The sequence below is a fragment of the Phoenix dactylifera genome, chromosome 12 (assembly GCF_009389715.1).
Source record: "Phoenix dactylifera cultivar Barhee BC4 chromosome 12, palm_55x_up_171113_PBpolish2nd_filt_p, whole genome shotgun sequence".
In the NCBI taxonomy this organism is placed as follows: domain Eukaryota; kingdom Viridiplantae; phylum Streptophyta; class Magnoliopsida; order Arecales; family Arecaceae; genus Phoenix; species Phoenix dactylifera.
The window spans coordinates 3,818,473-3,841,778 of NC_052403.1; the positions used below are offsets into that span (position 1 = coordinate 3,818,473).

At 38.4% G+C, this 23,306-nt stretch overlaps 3 protein-coding genes across 15 annotated transcripts; 2 read left to right on the forward strand and 1 right to left on the reverse strand.

Moving 5' to 3' along the window:
- Positions 1 to 1,964: 1,964 nt before the first annotated feature.
- Positions 1,965 to 3,434, forward strand: LOC103719755 (protein ETHYLENE-INSENSITIVE 3-like 1a). The gene has a single exon (XM_026809480.2). The coding sequence runs from the start codon at positions 1,998 to 2,000 to the stop codon at positions 3,432 to 3,434; it is 1,437 nt and encodes a 478-aa protein (XP_026665281.2). The 5' UTR covers positions 1,965 to 1,997.
- Positions 3,435 to 5,800: 2,366 nt separating this feature from the next.
- Positions 5,801 to 6,436, forward strand: LOC120112783 (protein ETHYLENE-INSENSITIVE 3-like 1a). Its single transcript, XM_039132667.1, has one exon. The coding sequence runs from the start codon at positions 5,834 to 5,836 to the stop codon at positions 6,434 to 6,436; it is 603 nt and encodes a 200-aa protein (XP_038988595.1). The 5' UTR covers positions 5,801 to 5,833.
- Positions 6,437 to 9,294: 2,858 nt separating this feature from the next.
- Positions 9,295 to 22,939, reverse strand: LOC103719740 (type I inositol polyphosphate 5-phosphatase 10). 13 transcript variants are annotated; one of them, XR_005514335.1, is made up of 12 exons: positions 22,650 to 22,939; positions 15,728 to 15,840; positions 15,473 to 15,557; positions 14,337 to 14,405; positions 14,157 to 14,244; positions 13,947 to 14,051; positions 12,914 to 13,502; positions 12,609 to 12,802; positions 12,394 to 12,502; positions 12,009 to 12,135; positions 11,414 to 11,604; positions 9,295 to 10,714 (listed from the first exon to the last, which is right to left on the reverse strand). XR_005514335.1 is itself a non-coding variant. In XM_039132338.1 (12 exons), the coding sequence occupies exons 2-12, from the start codon at positions 15,755 to 15,757 to the stop codon at positions 10,701 to 10,703; spliced, it is 1,623 nt and encodes a 540-aa protein (XP_038988266.1). In that variant the 5' UTR covers positions 15,758 to 15,840; positions 22,650 to 22,939; the 3' UTR covers positions 9,295 to 10,700. The 13 variants fall into 13 exon arrangements, 12 of the variants coding, with proteins under 12 accessions (XP_038988266.1, XP_008807343.2, XP_038988268.1 ...); XM_039132338.1 differs by having other exon boundaries at positions 12,009 to 12,157; XM_008809121.4 differs by lacking the exon at positions 9,295 to 10,714 and having other exon boundaries at positions 11,135 to 11,604; positions 12,009 to 12,157; positions 14,337 to 14,402; positions 15,473 to 15,548.
- Between the last annotated feature and the right edge of the window lie 367 nt (positions 22,940 to 23,306).

Consider the following 23,306-nt stretch of genomic DNA (forward strand, 5'->3'; position numbering starts at 1 on the left):
AATAATCAAAGTATCTAATGAGTAAATATTATTTATTTTTAATGCTTATTCTGCTGGCTTTGATGACATTTGAGTGCATGGTTTCTACTTGTGCTTGCATTTCTAGGGTAGTGGGTAAAATGGTAATTTCGGATTCCTTAAAGCGCGATTTCTATGGTGTCTTGGATTTCAGATGCTCAAATCTCGGGTGAAAAAAATATGGGGGCTGAGGAATTCGGCTCCTATTTAAAGTCCCCATGCCTTCCTGTATCTCAACAAACAAAGCCTGTCCCCTCCCCGGGTATCAGAGCTTGAGGAGAGGGTGGGAGGAGGGAGGGAGCGAGAGAGAGGAGGAGCTTGGTGAATGAGCTATGGTGGTATAGGAAATCGCTCAAAGGTTGGAACTTGGCCTCCTCTCTTTGTTAATCTTATCACCAGAAGTTGATGCTACTTTTCTATGCCTTCTTTATGTTTTATTTTTTCGTCTCTATTTGTGGTTCGTAATTGCTTTATACTCTCATCTTTGCTTTTCTAAGGTTCTGCAATGGCCTCCGATGCTATTTTTTACGTGATTTTAGATTCCAAAAGTACCTTTTTCGTAGCTTCCCTCTCTAATTGTTTTGGTTTCTCTGCACTTTGTTTCTATTATCAATCACCTTTTTCAAAACTATTGCCACTCTTTTTTGTAGTAAAAAACCTATTTTTTACATCTTTATTGGAGTCTATTTCTATGTTTCTCTTGTTTGGCGGCGGTTGTGTTCGAACTGTGATGATGAATAAGGAGTAGGTTTGATATGATGATCACAGATGAGGGCGTTTATGGGACATTTTACAAGTTTTAAGTTATCTTTGTATGCCACAAAACTCCACTTTGTGAATGAAAGCCACTTGTGCATGAGGGAGACTTCGATCCTTAGCAGTTCATGTTAGGATTGTGGGCTTCGCATGGTTCCAATCTCCCTGATTGCATTTGTCCAAGCATCTCTTTCCTCCGTATATGGTTGGTGCTTGAAAGATGCTAGCGTTGGTTGGAAAGAAAGTTTCTATTTGCAGAAGTTTTGAGGCCAAAGAGTTGTTAAAAGAGGAAGAGAAGATAAATCACCTTTCAATTCGAACAAGTAACCAAAGATCTTGAGCCTATCTCCTTCAAGCATTTTCAATTATCCCAATCATTTTCATTCATTTTAGGCTCCATTTTTTTCGATTGATCGTCTTATTCTTATTTTCGTATGTGGAATTAATGTGTAATTGTAATTCTTCTATTTTATCATTTTTGGCATAAAGATGCAAAACTCCACTTTGTTTCCTTTCACAAAAAGTAGAAGAAAAACAAATAGTTGGAAGCAGGCTCTTTGGGACTAAGCTAGGTAGGTTAAAATCTGCTTGTAGTTTTAATCAGCAAAAAAATCTATTTGTGATGCTTCTAATGTTAGTTTTAATCAATTTTTGTGCCAGATGTTTTCCTCCTATATTGATAAGTTTCTTTATTTTTGATGCATGATCCTGCATATAAATTGATAAATATTGTCTCTTTATGGCACCAAGATACTAGAGATACTAAAGAGTTTCTTTTGTGTATTGCAGGAAGCATTTTGTTTCCCAGTCTTGTAAACTCTGTGGATAATAGACTTGATTTCTTTGGCGGCTGTCTCTCTGAGATAATGCAAGGAGAAGCATCAGAAAATGGTGGGTGCTCTGGAAGGCTTAGGACGATTGGTATTTATCCTTCAATCCGTCAGGATATAGCTTGTGGCCCGGCCACCTCTCCTGACCAGGTTAGGGCCTCCAAAAGTGCGAGAGATTCTGTGGAGGAACTACAAAACTATCTCACCGATGCTTCTGATGACATAGATATGGATGATGAAGATATTAGTGATGATGATGATGATATTAGTATAGAAGAGCTAGAGACACGGATACGCCACACCAGGATGTTGATAGAACGATGGCAGAAGAATCACAAGCAGCAAACAGATGGAAAAGAGAGACAGTCAACAGAGCAAGCTCGGAGGAAAACGATGTCTCGAGCTCATGATAAGGTCTTGGAGTACATGCTAATACTAATGGATTTAGGTGGTGCTCGGGGTTTTGTGTATGGTATTATCCCAGAAAAAGGAAAGCCTGTAAGTGGCGCCTCCGATAATCTAAGGGGTTGGTGGAAGGAGAACGTGCGATTTGATCACAATGGCCCATTGGCGGTTGAGAGTTATCGACTCAAACATAACATTCCATCGCATGGGACAAATACCTCGGTCTCGATTCCACAACTACTGATGGGTTTCCAGGATTCAACTCTAGGATCTCTACTGTCTTCCTTGATGCAGCAATGCGAGCCTCCTCAAAGGAGGTTCCCCTTGGACCGACGAGTTTCGCCGCCATGGTGGCCAACCATGGAGGAGGACTGGTGGCCCCAGCTCGGGTTGTCCAGGGACCACGGGCCTGTGCCATACAGGAAGCCACATGACCTCAAAAAAGCCTGGAAGGTTAGTGTCCTTATTGCAGTCATCAAGAATATCTCCCCGGATTTTGATCACATTCAGAGGACCGTGCAGAATTCGAGATGTCTCCAAGACAAAATGTCTGCAAAGGAGAGAACACTTTGGTCTTCTGTGCTCCATCAGGAGATAAAGTCATACATGGAGCTCCACCCTGATGCTCCTCAACTGACTCTCCACAAGGAGGCCGCGACTTCTAGCAGCAGCTCCACTAAATACGATGTTGACATTGAGGATGATGCTTTTTATGCTGGTGTTGAAGATGACAGACTTGTTGATCCTAATGATGACAGGAAGGAGGGGCTGATAGCTTTGCCTCCAAATAATAATAAGCTGCAGCAGGGTTCTCAGGAGAGGGTGGCAGCTGAGGAGTTGCGGCAGATACCGAGCAAGAACAGTTCTGTATGGAAAAATCCTCTTCACTCAGTTGTATTTGTGGATCAGAACCCTGCTGTAGATCAGAATTCTCTCCAGCAGCCACTGATCGAAGATTCCAATCCTGCACAGCAGCAACCAACTGTATATCTGAATGCCCTTCTACAGACACCAAGTGTTGGTCCAAACTGTCTTTTTCCAATGTCTGGCGTGGAACAAAGTCATCTTCAGCAACCAGCTTTCAATCCAAATGCCCCTCTACAGACACCAAATGTTGGTCCAAATTGTCTGCTGCCAACGCCTAGTATGGGACAAAATTGTCTTCAGCAACCAGCTGCTGCGGATCTGTACCATTTTTTGCAGAAACCTACAATTGATATAAATTCTTCTTATGACCATGCTGGGAAAGATATCAAAGCAGTACAGCCTCCTTGGTACTTTCATGCTCAAACTATTTCTTCTGAACTAGCATTCAAGAACCACAGCAGTGGTTTTGATAGTGACTTGATATATGATTCTCCTTTCAATTTTACCAACTTAGGGGGCACACTGATAAGGAAGGATGATTCTTCCTGGTTCTTTTGAAATAGTTGGAAGCCTTAATCATATGACTAGCAAAACATTGGAACATGAAGCAGCATGCAGGTTTGTGTCATCATTCTTGGAGTTCAATGCTTGTTTTCAGACATCTTTATTGAGCATCAATATATGGCTTAGGATATGATTTCTCTACATTCAGCAAGCAAGCATCACCCCTGCCCCCAACCCTTTCTCCATTTTTAGAATAAAGCTAACTAATATACTTCCTAGGTCATCTTTTGAGATTATCCCAGAGGCCTTCTGTCAGATTGAGGTACCAAATGTGAAGTGTTAAGAGTTCATAATACAAAGAAGACACTACAGTCTCTGCAGGTTGTTATATTGGATATAAATAATTCCCGCATAGAAATGCTTATACACCAGCGGTCATAGAAACTTTATATTGTTCGATTAAAGTATTCCTTTTTTTCCTTTAAATTTTAAATGTCTAGCCATTTTTACGAATTAAGTTGTATGCCATTCCTTGTAATGTTAAATGTTCATTATTTTTGTTGAATGTGAGGTTTCTTTCATCCATCATTGTGCCTCATAAGGTATTAGACTGTGAAATGTTAATAGTTGACAATACAAAGTCAAGGCTCTACAGTCATTGCAGGATATTTTATTGGATATAAGTCGGTATTCTTTGTGAATGAATATCCACAAAATGGACACCGAATGGTTGGGAAAATGCTTGATGGTTATGGTTCCGTAAGCTATTCCGGCATTGAAATGCTTATACATCTGTGGTCTGAAACTTCATATCATTTAAGTAAAGTATTTACCTTTTGTCCTTTTAACTGCCTAGCCTTTTCTATGAATTTAGTTGTATGCATCATTGTGCCTTAAGATGGAAGCCTTCTAAATGAATTTGATCATACCATCCGACTCCCCTATGATTGAATATATGGGCGGCAGCAGTGCTCCTTGATTAGAAACTATGTCACGGTGTGGAGTTTTGCTCACAAATTAGTTGCTTACATTCAATATTATGCAGATGTGATTGTCTATAAGCTTGGAGTGTACTATAATGATGAGTTAGTTCATGGATTCCTTTATTGACTCTGAGATGCAAATTTGAAACCAAGCTTTCATGCTTACCGATGAAAAATCTTGTGGAGAAAAATGGGATGGCACTATTTCATCTAACTAAAGATCAGCTTTTGCATCATATTGTTTGTTCTATCAATTCTATCCTCTGTCGTCAGCTTTGACTCTGGTCTTTGAATCCATAATAGATATGTTCCTTTTTGAATCTATCCTTTATCAATTTTCTCTACTAACCAAGTTTGCTGCGCTTATCAATGAGTAATTACTTATTTCTTTCATTCTTTGTGTAATTCCCATTCTGTTAAAAATTATGAAAGTCCGCTTTCTGAGGCAAGACCAAACCTTGTCTCTTAACCAAACTCCTTGATCAATCCACTCGTTTTGGCATGCTAGCAACCCCATAGCCCAGAGTTAAAAGAGGAAGAGGAAGATAAATCACCTTTCAATTCGAACAAGTAACCAAAGATCTTGAGCCTATCTCCTTCAAGCATTTTCAATTATCCCAATCATTTTCATTCATTTTAGGCTCCATTTTTTTCGATTGATCGTCTTATTCTTATTTTCGTATGTGGAATTAATGTGTAATTGTGATTCTTCTATTTTATCATTTTTGGCATAAAGATGCAAAACTCCACTTTGTTTCCTTTCACAAAAAGTAGAAGAAAAGCAAATAGTTGGAAGCAGGCTCTTTGGGACTAAGCTAGGTAGGTTAAAATCTGCTTGTAGTTTTAATCAGCAAAAAAATCTATTTGTGATGCTTCTAATGTTAGTTTTAATCAATTTTTGTGCCAGATGTTTTCCTCCTATATTGATAAGTTTCTTTATTTTTGATGCATGATCCTGCATATAAATTGATAAATATTGTCTCTTTATGGCACCAAGATACTAGAGATACTAAAGAGTTTCTTTTGTGTATTGCAGGAAGCATTTTGTTTCCCAGTCTTGTAAACTCTGTGGATAATAGACTTGATTTCTTTGGCGGCTGTCTCTCTGAGATAATGCAAGGAGAAGCATCAGAAAATGGTGGGTGCTCTGGAAGGCTTAGGACGATTGGTATTTATCCTTCAATCCGTCAGGATATAGCTTGTGGCCCGGCCACCTCTCCTGACCAGGTTAGGGCCTCCAAAAGTGCGAGAGATTCTGTGGAGGAACTACAAAACTATCTCACCGATGCTTCTGATGACATAGATATGGATGATGAAGATATTAGTGATGATGATGATGATATTAGTATAGAAGAGCTAGAGACACGGATACGCCACACCAGGATGTCGATAGAACGATGGCAGAAGAATCACAAGCAGCAAACAGATGGAAAAGAGAGACAGTCAACAGAGCAAGCTTGGAGGAAAACGATGTCTCGAGCTCATGATAAGGTCTTGGAGTACATGCTAATACTAATGGATTTAGGTGGTGCTCGGGGTTTTGTGTATGGTATTATCCCAGAAAAAGGAAAGCTTGTAAGTGGCGTCTCCGATAATCTAAGGGGTTGGTGGAAGGAGAAGGTGCGATTTGATCACAATGGCCCATTGGTGGTTGAGAGATATCGACTCGAACATAACATTCCATCGCATGGGACAAATACCTCGGTCTTGATTCCACAACTACTGATGGGTTTCCAGGATTCAACTCTAGGATCTCTACTGTCTTCCTTGATGCAGCAATGCGAGCCTCCTCAAAGGAGGTTCCCCTTGGACCAGCAAGTTTCGCCGCCATGGTGGCCAACCATGGAGGAGGACTGGTGGCCCCAGCTCGGGTTGTCTAGGGACCAGGGGCCTGTGCCATACAGGAAGCCACATGACCTCAAAAAAGCCTGGAAGGTTAGTGTCCTTATTGCAGTCATCAAGAACATCTCCCCGGATTTTGATCACATTCAGAGGACCGTGCAGAATTCGAGATGTCTCCAAGACAAAATGTCTGCAAAGGAGAGAACACTTTGGTCTTCTGTGCTCCATTAGGAGATAAAGTCATACATGGAGCTCCACCCTGATGCTCCTCAACTGACTCTCCACAAGGAGGCCGCGACTTCTAGCAGCAGCTCCACTAAATATGATGTTGACATTGAGGATGATGCTTTTTATGCTAGTGTTGAAGATGACAGACTTGTTGATCCTGATGATGACAGGAAGGAGGGGCTGATAGCTTTGCCTCCAAATAATAATAAGCTGCAGTAGGGTTCTCAGGAGAGGGTGGCAGCTGACGAGTTGCGGCAGATACCGAGCAAGAACAGTTCTGTATGGGAAAATCCTCTTCACTCAGTTGTATCTGTGGATCAGAACCCTGCTGTAGATCAGAATTCTCTCCAGCAGCCACTGATCGAAGATTCCAATCATTCACAGCAGCAGCCAACTGTATATCTGAATGCCCTTCTGCAGACCCCAAGTGTTGGTCCAAACTGTCTTTTTCCAATGTCTGGCGTGGAACAAAGTCATCTTCAGCAACCAGCTTTCAATCCAAATGCCCCTCTACAGACACCAAATGTTGGTCCAAATTGTCTGCTGCCAACGCCTAGTATGGAACAAAATTGTCTTCAGCAACCAGCTGCTACGGATCTGTACCATTTTTTTGCAGAAACCTACAATTAATATAAATTCTTCTTATGACCATGCTGGGAAAGATATCAAAGCAGTACAGCCTCCTTGGTTCTTTCATGCTCAAACTATTTCTTCTGAACCAGCATTCAAGAACCACAGCAGTGGTTTTGATAGTGACTTGATATATGATTCTCCTTTCAATTTTACCAACTTAGGGGGCACACTGATAAGGAAGGATGATTCTTCCTGGTTCTTTTGAAATAGTTGGAAGCCTTAATCATATGACTAGCAAAACATTGGAACATCAATATATGGCTCAGGATATGATTTCTCTACATTCAGCAAGCAAGCATCACCCCTGCCCCCAACCCTTTCTCCATTTTTAGAATAAAGCTAACTAATATACTTCCTAGGTCATCTTTTGAGATTATCCCAGAGGCCTTCTGTCAGATTGAGGTACCAAATGTGAAGTGTTAAGAGTTCATAATACAAAGAAGACACTACAGTCTCTGCAGGTTGTTATATTGGATATAAATCATTCCCGCATAGAAATGCTTATACACCAGTGGTCATAGAAACTTTATATTGTTCGATTAAAGTATTCCTTTTTCTCCTTTAAATTTTAAATGTCTAGCCATTTTTACGAATTAAGTTGTATGCCATTCCTTGTAATGTTAAATGTTCATTATTTTTGTTGAATGTGAGGTTTCTTTCATCCATCATTGTGCCTCATAAGGTATTAGACTGTGAAATGTTAAAAATTGACAATACAAAGTCAAGGCTCTACAGTCATTGCAGGATATTTTATTGGATATAAGTCGATATTCTTTGTGAATGAATATCCACAAAATGGACACCGAATGGTTGGAAAAATGCTTGATGGTTATGGTTCCGTAAGCTATTCCGGCATTGAAATGCTTATACATCTGTGGTCTGAAACTTCATATCATTTAAGTAAAGTATTTACCTTTTGTCCTTTTAACTGCCTAGCCTTTTCTATGAATTTAGTTGTATGCATCATTGTGCCTTAAGATGGAAGCCTTCTAAATGAATTTGATCATACCATCCGACTCCCCTATGATTGAATATATGGGCGGCAGCAGTGCTCCTTGATTAGAAACTATGTCACGGTGTGGAGTTTTGCTCACAAATTAGTTGCTTACATTCAATATTATGCAGATGTGATTGTCTATAAGCTTGGAGTGTACTATAATGATGAGTTAGTTCATGGATTCCTTTATTGACTCTGAGATGCAAATTTGAAACCAAGCTTTCATGCTTACCGATGAAAAATCTTGTGGAGAAAAATGGGATGGCACTATTTCATCTAACTAAAGATCAGCTTTTGCATCATATTGTTTGTTCTATCAATTCTATCTTTTGTCGTCAGCTTTGACTCTGGTCTTTGAATCCATAATAGATATGTTCCTTTTTGAATCTATCCTTTATCAATTTTCTCTACTAACCAAGTTTGCTGCGCTTATCAATGAGTAATTACTTATTGCGCTTATCAATGAGTAATTACTTATTTCTTTCATTCTTTGTGTAATTCCTATTCTGCTAAAAATTATGAAAGTCCTCTTTCTGAGGCAAGACCAAACCTTGTCTCTTAACCAAACTCCTTGATCAATCCACTCGTTTTGGCATGCTAGCAACCCCATAGCCCAGAGTTAAATTTCTCAAGAAACGAGTGGCCTACAACAAACGAGTGGCCTACAACTCTACGAGTGTGTGCAGTCTTGCGACAAAATATGTTCAGAAAATTTAACCATACGTCCCCTAATGGATACTATGTTATTTTCAGTCCTTAATGGATACCATGTTGTTAGCATCATATAGTTTGTTCTACTAAAAATTATGAAAGTCCTCTTATTGAGGCAAGACCAAACCATGTCTCCTAACTTAACCAAACTCTTTGATCAATCCACTCGATTTGGAATGCTAGCAATGGTATACGCCAAAGTTTAGTTTTTTAAGAAACACGAGGACTACAAGTGTGTGCAGTCTCTATATAAAATATGTTCAGAAAATTTAACTGTATGTCTATGTTACTTACAGTCCCTGAACTATGAAATTCTTATAGACATTGAAGATTGTCTGCAGTCTTATGCAACACTTACTAGACATCCAACATACTTGCTATACTAATAGTTTACGGTAATGCCTGTTGTTCATAAAAAATGGTGATTAAAGGTGTTTATTGATAAGCTAAGCTGGTGAATTAATGGGTTTAGTAATGGATGATCATGGTAATATAGACAAAAAATAATATTGTCCAAGACTAATTAATTTTGCATCATCATATCCAATGGATGTTTGTGATGCAGATAGCTGATGGCATATTATTTTCAGAAAATGAGTAAGAGCCCAGCTCGGATTGACAAGAGACTCGTTCGATCTCAATTCATATGACGAATGAGCCAAGCTTGTCTCAGGTTTGATTACCTCTCTTATATAATGAACCTATTTAAACCCCATTTCAAAGAAAAGACTGCCTGTGTACCTCTTCAACCTCCATTGTTTTGTTCTCCTTGTGGTTAAGTGCTGCTTTCATGGGCATCTCACCTCCCTTCACATGTCCACCCGAACCTGAAGACAGCTTCATGCTCCTCCCCCCCTCCTCTCTCACACTTGGGAGTGAATCCACTGATCTGAATAACAACTGTTGATGCCCCTCCAACTTTAAAGTTTAGTAAATGAAATTATTCATCAGTTCATATACCCTTTCAACCTGCAACAACATAAATGCTCTCCCTAATGGTGCATGGGCTACTTAATGTGGTAATAATGGCTCTAAATTCACCATGGTTCCAAGGAAGAAGAGGTATGCCTTGAGAGAGTGATATTAAAAACAGAAAAAAATGCAATCCACCTGAGTCAGAACTCAGCCATGCTGGCCTGATCCAAAAGGGAAAAAGTGTCTGGTTAGACCTCATCAGGAATAACTACTCAACATGAACTCTATATCACAAGGCTTTAGCTCAGATAACATCTAGCAAGATTTAATTTCCTATCAATCAGAGGTGAGTTTCTGAACAGGAATCCCATCAAGTCAGAAGCATATGGCAGTTAAGAAAACAACACAAAAATGCAGTTCCTGGAATTCTTCATCATCACTGAAATAACGATGTTGCCTTTCTTGATAAAATAAAAATGCATAGTTTTGTACATTCTTTAATTTTTTTTAACTGTAATGGAGGCAGATGGTTGTTAGCCTAGTTTTGTACATTTTGAAAGCCTCAATTAAGCATGCATTCCTACCCCCAAGAGAAATCAGTATATGCTTAGAGGTAGAATTCATATATTCTCTCAGTGGAGAAAAAGAGGGGGAAGAAAAAACAAGACAGAAGATGTCTTCCCCAGTATGAGCTTAGATTTCGGTCCCTTCTAAGTGGAGTCAATGCGAAAGGAAACAAACTTGCACAAGGCATAAAGATATCATGAGTCATTTTATCCATGAAGAGAACATTTAGAATAATAAAGGCAATGCCTTCTCTCTTTTTTTTGTCACATTTTTTTAGCAAAATGGTGGTGGAGACCACCACATGACAAAAGTATAGCCTTCAAACAAACTCACGTACCAATTATATTGTTAGTAAGAAGTTATATGCAGATTGACCCGTATCTGACTCTGTGATAGTTTCTTCAGATTCACAAATACATTTTCTGTGACAGACACTCTTTATTCTCACATGTAAGCACCTGAGTCATGGTGGAGAACCAGATCAGTATCATCTAAAAAGAAATTCGTTACTGTGATTGTAAGAGTGGAAGGAGAAACACATTGGAGATAAAACGGGAATGCAATGATTATTGCCTTTGCTAGTCACAAGCTTCAAGGATTAGGCCAAAAACAATGTTTTCTCACTAATTTTTCTATGCATAAATCTATCCAACAAGGATGGTTTGATTTATATATGAGCTATTAATCTAACCTGTTATAATCCATCAAAGCTTAAAACATTCTATGACTAGTTATCAACCTGACATCAACCTTCTACAAATTGGAGCTGAGATCTTTCGCTGATGCAACAATATGCTAGAGGGGACTAACTTAAAACCTAAAGGGTAATTAGCTATTAGGAAGACTTATCCGACCAGTATTTTTTTTTTTTGAAAAAAATACCTTTCTTGGTGTAGTTTTTAATCCATGACTTGGGTTAAATATCATTTAACAAGCTGATCCAGGGCCAAATTAAAACTAAGAAGTCATATATGATGTTGAAAAGATAAGTATGTCTACTGTCATACATGTACATTTATATGTGTAAACATTTTAATTGTGAAGCAAAAACTTTCAGATGGAGTTATTTAAAAAAAAAATGAAAAATCAGATGTGAGCGCACCAAGGTATGTATAAGATTGTATATACTCATGTCCATTAGGAAATGTAGTCATTACTTGGAGGTAAGAGCTCTTCTGCACCAACTTTCATGTTGGGGGTGGACAAACGCTTGCTCAAACTACTGTCAAGCATGCCTACCTCCATTCTGAAAACTGCACATACTGGGCGATGATCAGAAAATCTCGACTCCCCACGGATGTAAGACAACTGCACAATCCCATCACCATGCCATAGTATGCGATCGCACCTGACATCATTGAAATCATCCAGTGCGATAGTTGTTGAGTGGTACTTAATCCATTTCCCTCTTATAACTAATTGAATTGCTTCAATACTTAACAATATTATGTAAATTTTAAGCAATATCAAATCATACAGTGTATCCCAAAAATGCAGCAATCAAGCAATAAGCTATGTTTAATGAATATATATGAAAAATGTGGATGCTGTCTATCAACAATTTTCAGCATCATTGGGATTTTTAAAGCTTTGCCTTCAGAAAAGCATTAGAACAGGTATGTCAGCGGTCGGAAAGTTAAAAATTTGTTTATATTTGGTCAGAGGTTTGAACCTCTGCTAAGTCTTATTACCGATGGGGTGACACATTTGCTTCTCAAAAAAACAACCATTAGAACAGAGGGTCTTGCATACCATGCTGGTGTTCTTCTTTTCTTCTTTGATGTTGCAGCCTCCCCAGCATATGCATCTGAATTATTAGAGTATTTGTATGTTGGAGCAAAATAGATGTTCCCCTCCTTCCACCCCTTGAATACTCGCCCTGCTTCTCTTTCAATTTTCAGCTATCAAAAGAATACACCAGATAGAAGAAATTATAATACATGGAGTTCTGTAGATATTGGAGGAAGGTATCAATAAACTCTATAAGATGTCCATTAATTCATAGAAGAATAAAGAACATCTTGGAAGGAACTCAACGATGAATAAGACTTCATTGAGTTGAGCATTCGATTTATATTTGACTTTGATAACAACCCAGAAAACCCCATTTTAAACTTAAGTGATCAGGAGTAATTACCTGATCCTTCTCAAGAAGAGCATCCCAGTTATTATCTTCAAGAAGCATCCTGGTCTCGGAGTAGCTCAAGGCAATTCGGTAGTTCAAATCCCCCAACCATATGACCCGACTGAGTCATAGGAAGGAGAAAGAGGAAAAGAATCAGGAAATCAATTTCACTTTCCAAAATTCTAGCTTAACAGATGGATAGTACAATTACAAAAGGGGATGCTTACTCATGTTCAAGAATTTTCTGAGGAATTCTTCGACAAGCTCTTCTGCAAATCCTTCGGAAATTTGTGTTCTTCAATATCTCTGTAACATCAGAGTTTCTCCTGACCTCATCCCCTTCTTTGTCCCCTGAAGCCAAGTGACTGCAAACAAAACAAAAGGTTGTCTGATGCAAAGACATGCTCACAGATATACACCCCTGCAACCCAAAACAGGAAATCTCTTGAAACAAAGGTAAGAAACTTCAACTTTAAAAAAAAAAAATGTAAGGAGAGAACACATAACAAGGCATGGCTAACTCAACTCTCACCTTGTTACCAAGATAGCCCATGATTCCACGCCCAACACAAGAGAGTCTGAGATGGCCTATATGTTGGACTAGTTCTCTTCTAACCCAAACAGTGACAAAGATCCCTACCATCTGTTTGCTAGCTATGAGGCTATACCGTCGTTGGCTATCTGTAATAGAGACTGCAGAAGCTGTATCTGCAACTGAAAAACTGCTTGTTACCTCCTCTTCATCATCGGAGGAGTCATCGTCACTAATATAAGCTTGGGGACATCTGAAACAAGAGTCTCTGTAGTATGTCCTTGCCACTTCCGAGGGGCAGTTGCAGGTTTTTAGCCGTCTTCCCTGCTCTGTTATGAAAGTTTTGCTTCCAGACTTTAGCGACTGCTTTTGGAAGAATAATGAATCCCTGCTGTTCTTCAAATCTCTAGAAACAGAAGCATTCAAACTAGAAGCTTGAGAAGAGGAGTCGGTGTATCGAGATAGCGTGTCAGTATCCACTGATGGTCTGTTCAATGCTTGGTTGATGAGAGCAAGCCATTTCGCTGCTGGCTCATTATCTTCTATAACAAGCACATTTCCAGCATTCAGAGGGACTATTTCCTGAAAACTAAGAACATCACCGAAGAAAAGAAATCAAAGAGAATAGTTCAATAAAAATACAACAGAGACCATGCTACAATCTGTAAACACAAAAAACAACAAACAAGGAAACCTATAATATGTGGATCATCAAGAAATATTCATAACTTTTAAGAAATGAATAAAGCTAGATGACAAACCAGAAAATAAAAGGAATTATTTATTTATAAAAGATATTAATGGAGAAATGGTTAAAATTGTAATTGAAGTTGAGAGAATGAATCGAGATCAAGGTTTTAAGTCCTGGCGAGACGGGAGGTGTCCCGGCCATCTCATCCCGTTCCTGTGAGAAAACAGGACTGGGATTGGGGGTCGGGACTCCAAAAACCATCCATGCTTTCTTCTATCAAGATGTACGAATATCAAGAAATTAGATAATTATATATTCACAAGTTTAGACTACCATACATACCCTAGTACATATATATCTGAATGATCATCAGCAGGAATAAAATCATTAAAGTTCAGCCCACTATGAGGTGGTTTTCCTCCGACATTCCATGTTGCAACAAATATCCTAGAGAGAGCAGGGGGAAAGTAGAAGAACAGAATGTAATTGATAAAATAGCTACAAAACACGAAAGAAGGGACAACTGATAAAATAGAGAAATTAACATTGTACCTGAGGGCCTGGGTATCTACATTGTCTTGTAATAGTGAAGAGCATTCATTGCGACTTATGCTCCCTAGCCTTGAATTAGAGTCTGTGTCTTCAAAATGGAATATGAAGAAATGGAGTTAAAGATAATGTGAAAAAGCTTATGAGATGTCAAATGTGAGTAAAAACTAGATAACAAGATACCAGAAAAGCCTTTCATGAGAGCAGGAGAGGCAGTCGTCGAGACAGATGGGCACTCTCGGAAATCAACTGCTATTTGCAAGGGCACAGTTAGCTATAACTAGAGAAGAAGCAGGCAAGGTAAGAATCTGGAAAAAGATGATAATTTGTCTTAGTGCATTATCAAGAATAATTAAAATGTGGCATTTACTAAATCAGCATGCTTGAAGGTGAACTTCAAGGACCAAAAGAGTAACCATAAAGAAATATTAAGAACAAGATAAAGCTTCCATATGCTTTATATTTCTCTAAGTTTCTGCTAATATCCTCTGCTTTATCATTCTATCTTTTTGTATTGGAATTTTTTTTTTCCCACAAGTTTCCTGTGTAGTTTTCCTTGGTTAAATGGGATAAAATATCCAAATGTTAGAACCACTTACCAATTAATCATATATTTCCACCAAAAAGTTAAATGCAGTTTTAACTAAACGTAACAACTTTCTTATTAGAATTCCCCAAATAAATTAAATTGTCCCTGAACTCATTTTATGGACACAAGAACTGTCCACCTGAACAAAGATAAAAACTGCACTTGAGTAGAAGAATAATGTTGGTCTTACAAGATAAGTATTCTACAGGACCCATGAACTCTCTGTGGTTTAGACAGATTTCAATCTTTATCTGGGCATTGTTATCTCTCTTTTTACTCCTTGAGTGGCTATTTCAAGTCCCGACAGCCTCTTGTATCTTATCACTTACGTCTTGATATAAAGAGGGATCCTGCATTATTTGCTTCAGCCTTTGAGCGACAGAATAAGAGAACAAACTCAACTATAGGTGACAGCAATTGGATGGAGTTCCCTCAAAGCAGAAAGTGACAATTATCATTTATTTTATTTTTTAATCCTATTCCCCAGCCTAACTATAGCTTTAGATTCTCAGAATTTTACTTTTTTCTTTTCTAGACCAACAGGGTTACTTTAGGTATTGCCTAAGAAGTATGGAATAAATTTTAATGCCCAAAAAGTCTCCTTCTAAAGAAAAAAATTGCTGTTCTTGAAATAACAGAGAGATTTTATGTCTCCTTAATGCAAAACAAGACCAACTCATCAATCTATTTAAACACAAAAAGTATCAAACTTAAGACCGCAAGAACATACCAGAGGGGTTGAGTGAGAGCTCATTTCTCCTTGATGCTTTATTCCCTCTCATCCCAAAGTATTTTGGGAAAAAGGACTGCAATGACTACCGGTTAGAATTTCAAAAATTGATCTCATACACTTCAAAGGAGGGGAAAAAAAACTTGATTATATGTTGACTCCAAACCAATTCCTTGAAAATTATCATAAATTAGAAAAATTAATCAAATTAAAAGGAAGGAAGAGCTCAAGAAACAATGAGCCAATAACACATACCTTCTTTCTTCTGTCATCTCTGAAGGTCATCTGTCCAACACCTGGGCTTCCTGTTGCTGGTGCTGATTCAGAATCTAAAATCTTCCTCTCAATCGACTTCCGCAAATTAGTAACTGTAAATGACAAACTATGAAATATAACTCAAAAAAACCAATCAAAATGCTTAGAATTGAGATTAAGCATAACAATAAATTGCTGCTAACAGATGCCTCAGAATAACCATTTCTCTTGCTGATAACACCAAAACCAGAATTAATAACCTCCGACGGAATCAAATTTTAATTATAATAACATGGCTGGCAGCAGATTCAAGCATTGGTGGAGGGCGGCATAGTCCCGAAAGCACCTACAAACTTTTTGAATAATATGATAAAGTGCTCGAGGATACATTTTGAGAGCAAATTCATTTCCATCATGCAACCTAATCACAAGAACAAAAGCAGAGCCTAAAACAAACTTTAAAAACAGACCCTCTTCATCTATCAAGATTTCATTTTTCTAAGAGAGTCGCAGAACTTGACTTCCCCTAGTCCATAAAACAACCTGAAACAAATTTCCATTATAATAAAACAAAAAATCCATTAACCCAAACCCCCACCACCCCAGTTAGCCCTAAAAACTCGAACCAAGATTCATTTTTAGATTAGTAAAACACTCCTTGCCTTCACATAGTCCAGAAACAAGTCAACGGAATTTCCATTGTATAATAAAACAGAAAATCCATTCACCAAGGTTTCATTTTTTCAGAAGAGCAAAACACTCCTTGCCTTCACCTAGTCCAGGAAAAAAAAAAAAACAAAGCACAATAAAACAGAATCCATCAACCCAAACACCCCGCTGCTCATATTGTTTCTAAATATAGCCCCAAAATTCCATATTTAGCAAAGATAAGCCTACCTTGCCTTCACTTATCTCAGAAACAAGCTTCCAAGCCTCGTCAAATCCACTCTAATGGCGCCAAACCAAACCCCCACGAATCCAAACCGTCCCAGACCCCTTGCTTCAAACTCCAGCCATTCAGAAAACAGTAGAATAACAACAAACGGTTACTTGGATCTTTTGGAAACATCCACAGGATGATCCATGGAACATAGCAGAGGGCCCGAATGTTCTCGGCCCTGTGGCATCGAAGACGGCGACTTCAACCTAAGGACCGCCGCCGGCAATCTGGCGACCTGAGGAAGGACATGTGTCAGGCTGTGGGTCGCCCGAGGACGCAGTCAAATTGGGGGTCTTCGAGGAATATAGCATGGTGAACGGCCGTCTGCGCTTGCCCTTCTCCCCAACTCCAATGGCCTCTACATTTTATAATCTCAGATCCGGACACCGATTCGGTAAGCAAGCACTCGCTCTCGATGTCATGCTATTCGGGGACAAGAAAAAGTGGAATAAAAATAATTATACAATTCTTTTCATGCCTAGATATAGTTTTTGCCTTTTTGGAACATCCCCAAGTTTAGTTTTTGTCCATAAAAATAAAAAGATAAATAAGTATACATAGCATAGGATGTTTTTTTCCTATAATTGAATTATGACAGGTTTTCTTTAATTAGATTTGGGATAAGTAAATTTGATAGATAAATTAATTCTTACTTTTTTAAAAAAGGCCCTGTTCACGGCAGAATAGAACAATTATAGAATAAACTTAAATAAAGAATATAATAAGATAACAAATGAAGGAATAATGAAGAATAAGTCAATTCTACTATTTTTTTTGGAAATATTATTGTTCTAATGTTGATAGATCATTGAATAAAAATGTTCTACAAAATTTAAAAGTGCTCCTGAACTGAATCTTTCATTTCCACCATAAAGTAGTCGTGTTTCATAGAATATAATGGAGTAAATTAGAAAAAGTAGTAATGTGGCGTAGATTCGTCACTTGCAAGAGTTATCGACTAGACAGGTGGACCAATAATAATGTGTTATATGTCTTTGAATCAAAAAAAGCAGCCCATTATATTCAATAATTATGACACAATCGTCCATCTTGGGTAACGATTCCATATGTTTATTTCTATATAAACAGAATACAGAGGGCCACCAGTTATATTCATCCTCATCCCATTCTACTATATATAGTTTCTACTTTCAGATCTTTTTGGCCCTAATTTAGGTATTAGATGGTCCTTTGTTGGATGAAGTCCGACAACCTTCGGTGTTTCTCCTTTCTATCGATATGTCGAACATCTATTGTGACCGGACCTTCAAATCGATCAAACTATAAGTCGACCAATCGTCATTGGCTAATTCATCCTGCTCTTTGAGATTAGATGTTGGTGGCAACAGATAGATTATACCTCTATTTATCCAACAACTAAAAAAAACTAAATAAGAAATCCATTGAACCGTTCCTTGCTCCACAACCATTCGAAGTCTCAAAGGTTATCCCCATTTTATTCCCAAGCTAACGCGGCATGTTGGTTTCGATTTGGGGATAAGAGTGCATGCAGCGAGCGAGGAGGATCGGAAATCTTTCTACTGATCCGTTGGCATAGATCTCAAAGCAATCATTGCGTGATCCAAAGATGGATTCGCACCGAAGGAAGGATTTGTGATCCAACGGTCGATCCGCGCGAAGGAAGGTGAATCTTTCGCGCGAAACATACAACCCTGTCCCTCAGGAAAGTCGTACTGCCCACGAGCTCACTCGAGAATCGAACCTAACAAAAGATAACTTGCGGCAGGAATTTTTTTTAGGAGGTTCGGAGCCCTTTTTATGCGGACTTTCCGAACTCTTGACGACAACCATGTGCTCGTTGAACTCCAATTCCCGGATTTGCCCCTACGATTATTCTTAGTAGCAAAGAGCGTAGGGGTAAAATAGTCAAGTCAAATCAGTTATAGGAAGCGTTAAATACGGAACGGCAGAATTCTGCGAACCAAAACATGACACGTCTCTCGTTGTCTTGTGGGGGAACGAAGAGAGCACCAAATCAGGGCACATGTCGGTCCCCATGTTCTTGGAGGTCCGAACTCGCAGCTCACGAGACTGGTTTAGCGATTGGAAAGCAGCCTAGATGACTGTTTTGTCCCTGTCCCTTCTCGGTGGTTTGAGCCTCATACGGGGGTAAATTTGTCATCTAAATTAAGGATCGCAGTCTCAGTGTGAGGTTGATCCACTACAAATTTTGTGTCAATGTCTTTAAATATGAGTCCGAACCTCCTTCACTCATACCTAGTCGAAGAGAATCAGTTCTTTGCTATTTATTTATTTACTTATTTTTGATGAAAATCAGTTCTTCGATCATGGTCATGCATGATTTATGCAACAACAACAATTGGATAGGCCTCGCATGTTGCATTGATCAAACTGGTTTTATAGTGCCAAGTGGAGCCCATCCAATTGAAACAGGTGTCACTCATAGACAGCAAACATCAGAGGACTGGCCTCTCTAGTTCATGTATGAATAGGTGAGAATCTTAACTCATAATAATAGCAACAAATATGGGAAAAAATTTCTCGCAATATATTATTGACCTTATTAAATGTTATGGAATCATGGGGTCTATGTATTGGTGCATTACCTTTATGAACGAAGGTGATAAAAGTTAAAAAAAGATGGACAAATGCGAGGAATTGAAATAATAACAAGAAGGCTCATTGTTTTGAGAAGGTTATTAATTAGCTGGCCATATGCATGCAAGGTGTATTCGAAGGTTATTTACCATGTGCATGCCCTCTATTTAGAAATGACCTCCTATTTGGATATACTGTGGCAGTTTAATTTCTAAGTAACATGGTAAAAAGTTTAAGGGTATTTTATATGAATACCCTCCTAAATATCGAATTTTATATCAATATCCTTCCAAAATTAATATTTACATGTATACCCTCGTAAAACATTTGTTTTACTATTCTTCTCTATTTTATCCTTATTTTTATATATGTACTCACGCCATCTAACGGTGATAAAAAATTAACGGTTTCAAATTAAAATGACTAAAATATTCTTAATAACTGATGTGCAAAAAGAAACATTTAAAAGGCGATCGCGATGGAGGATGCAAAAGTAATTTCAAAATTTTATTTTATTTTTAATTATAATAAATACGATTTTTATTAATAGTGTTAAAAGAACTGTTATATTAAAATTATTTGTGCAAAAACAGTGTTTTATGAGAGTATAAAAATAAATATAAACTTGAAGAGAAAATTCATAAAAACTTAAATTTTTAAAATGGTATTCATGAAAAATATTCAAAGCTTGAATACCGCACCGGTCAACCAGAAGTCAATAGAATCAGTTATATCTGTCACCTTGTATAGACTAATATTAAATGCACAATCACATATATTGATCTGGGATCCTTTTTAGAGCATCTTGGCTACAAAGGTTTTGGTTCGGTTTCTCCCATCCTATATGGTGTAGGAAGGATGACCACATTCACTCATGCCAAATTGTCAGAGCACGCTTGAAAAGATGGATGAAAAAGAGTCTGGTACAGGTCAGTATAAGCTCAGAAACAAATTACACCACGGAGAGGCAATATGAGATACATGATTCTAATTCTATAAGAACTTCTGTAGTTAAGAACTACTATTAGATCCTCGGTTCCTAACACTAATGCCTTTGCTTAACAAAAGAAAGAACTGCCTTGCCTGTGAACTCACATAGACAGCAGGAATTACGCAAAACAATAATATGAAGATATGCGCTGCCAGAAGTACAAGATGGAGGCTCTCAACATGCATCATGTTCAAAGAAGTATATTGCAACATAACCTATGAATTGTGTGTTTCAATTAATGTCATGAACCTAACATGTTTTGCCCTATACCTGAAAGTAATAAGAAAACTAAAAATCTATTAAAATTTAAATTCCTCGTTTTAAATTAAAGAATGTGTGCGTGTGTGCGTGTGTGTGTGTGTGTAGAAAAGAGAGAGGGTGGGGCGGGGTAGATTAATTTAGATTGAATAATGTCTATCAAGTTCAGAAAAATAAATCAAAAAAAATAACCTCCACAAACTAATGGCCCATAAATAATCTCAAGTGAATCCAAATATATAAAGACTTCGAAGGTTAAGCACTGAAGTACAGCTGAAGTGTTTGACATGGGTAATTCTTCAGTTGTTTCTAAGAAATGATTGATAGATTTTCAAACATTATTCTCAAAGTAACAACAACAAAAAGTAGCGAGTTGTGTATTTTGACTCCATTATAAATCCTATGACTGAAAATTGATGTTTTTCATCTTTTTTTATTATTATTATTATCACGAACTAGTACAGGAGGAACCCATATTATTGGTATCAATTCTCAATAATTTTACCAACTTCACTAGTTACCACACTCCAAAAAATAAATATTTTATTCCAAGGTTTTATCTATTCCAAGAATTGACTAAATTGCCGGTTCTTTTTTGAGAATAAAATCAATACTCATTTAATTAGCCCATCAAGTTTTTTTTTAAATATACGTTTCAATTAGGCAAATAGAAGCAACGGGATCAGCTTACTGTGTTAGATCAAAGAATGTTCAGAAATGACATTTTGATTGGGTAGATAAAAACGGAACGCATTCTTTCAAGAAAAATAAGAAACATACCACCACCCGTAGCACCTACCGGGAAAGCCTACTTTGAAACAACTAAATGGGCATCGAATCATTTGATCCACATAACATACTCAATGCCGAAAAATCCTTCATATCTCCTACCTTTGTCTGCTCTTTCATTGGCACATATAATGTCTTAATGTGTGGACACCGGACAACAAATCAGACTGCATTTTCAAGTAAATCTTTTAAGTACACCTCTAAAATATCATTTTTTCGGCACCTACAGCAAAACAAATGATTCTTCAAAAAAAACACCATACATATAGACTCCTCAAATCTCATCGAGTGTCCAAAGTTCTTAAGCACTCACCAGAAACAGTCTACTTAGCAAGATTACTTTTAAAAGTCATGGAAGAGACAGTGTGTGCTCCCCTCAAGTACTAATACCGAACTTTCCATGATTATGGCTGTGTGGACAACATTATATGTTCTCTTATGAGAGACACTACTTGCTGCTGCTACTACTTTCAGCTCCATGAATTAACCTTCTCATAAGGTTTTGAGGCTGCTGCATGCAAGTTTGGGGATTCTCCTTCCACTCTCGATCACACTACAGCATACTCATCCCAAAAGTCCATTCTAGAACATCGATGACATAAACCAGAAACATTCAAAAAGCTAGGACTCATAACATGGCGATTTAGACTCGATTTGCCTGGGAAATATTAAGAAACGACTGATGAGAATTGCAACTACGTTTGTTGGCCATTTGGCCTTATCATGTATGAAAGATATGATTCCAGTGGTAAGGTCATAACAAAGCTACATGATAGAAAGGAAAGAGAGAAAACTGGGAGCCTAACTCCTGAGGAAAAAGATTTAAATATATATGAATATATACACACACACTTCGAATTAAAAAGAAATAAGTAATTAAGGCCACTTGTGTTTTAATTTTATTATTTCATTGTTTTCTTCTTCTAAGTGGGGGTGGGGGTGGATCACCGGCACTTTGACTTATATCCCAAACCAAGCACCTCGAGTCCACGGCTTCTCCGCGGTCAACATCCTACCATCCCCCCACTACCTTCGAGGACCAGAAGGATCCAGAGATTCAAAACTGCCCTGCGTCACCGGAACGGAAGAATACAAAACTAAACAAAAAACTAGGGGACTAAGACGACTATTCTTTATATTTTTTTATATTATATATTGCTTAAAAAATATGATGTTCTTCGAAATCTAGAAAGATATTTGAAGGGCTTTTGAAGTTTTGCTTGTCGTGGCCGTTACGGAAGGCGGAAGCTCATTGAGGAGCAACGCTCGTAAGACGGAATTCAAGAAGAGATTTTCTTTTAAAATAAAAGAATAGAAATCTGGAGAGCGGGCAAAGAAAGAGAAGGGGGGAAAAGATCTCTAACCGCGTGATGCCAACGGGATCGCGGATCTCCGCCATCGATCCACGCCCTTTCTGAGTCGAAGACGCCGGAGGCTTCCTGGCCTTCAACAGATGGATCGCGCGCCGGCGATGGACGTCGGCATTTGGAGATGCGATACGGCGTTCGTCTTGGAGGCTTGACGGCGGAACGAAGTCCAGAGCTTCGTGTTCCGCAGGGACAGTTTACTGATGGACAGGAGAGGAGAGAGAAAAATCTACGGCTGGTGAGTGGTGAGTCGGGGAGAGAGAGAGAGAGAGAGAGAGAGAGAGAGAGAGAGACGTGGGTTCAAGGGCAGGCGCGGCGGGTATATAAGGGGTGCAGGTATACGGGCGCAAAGACTTTTCCTTATTTTCTAAACTACCCTCACCAGATGCCGACTATTTACCGGTCAGATAGAGCTTCGGATGAAAGCGACGAAGGGTATTTTAGGCATTGAAGTTACATGGCCCTTTGCGCTTAACGACGGGAAGCGCGGCCCTCGGTTTGCTCGGCCCAAGCGCGGCGAATTAGTTGGTAAAGAAGGGTATTTCTGTAATTTGAATCTTTATGCCAGCTGGCACGCCGGTTTCGGCTCTCCTGCCGTGTGACTACTATAAGTACGGAATCCGCATAGAAATGTTTATGGATAAGAAAGATCGG

Bases quoted from the DNA above. Each gene is read 5' to 3' on its own strand.
- LOC103719740 (XM_039132335.1), bottom strand. From the start codon at position 15,757: ATGACCTTCAGAGATGACAGAAGAAAGAAG. The intron at 15,558-15,727 runs GTATGTGTTATT...TCTAACCGGTAG, and splicing joins GAGATGACAGAAGAAAGAAG to TCATTGCAGTCCTTTTTCCC. The intron at 12,503-12,608 runs GTAAGCATCCCC...CCTATGACTCAG, and splicing joins CAGAAAATTCTTGAACATGA to TCGGGTCATATGGTTGGGGG.
- LOC103719755 (XM_026809480.2), top strand. From the start codon at position 1,998: ATGTCTCGAGCTCATGATAAGGTCTTGGAGTACATGCTAATACTAATG.
- LOC120112783 (XM_039132667.1), top strand. From the start codon at position 5,834: ATGTCTCGAGCTCATGATAAGGTCTTGGAGTACATGCTAATACTAATG.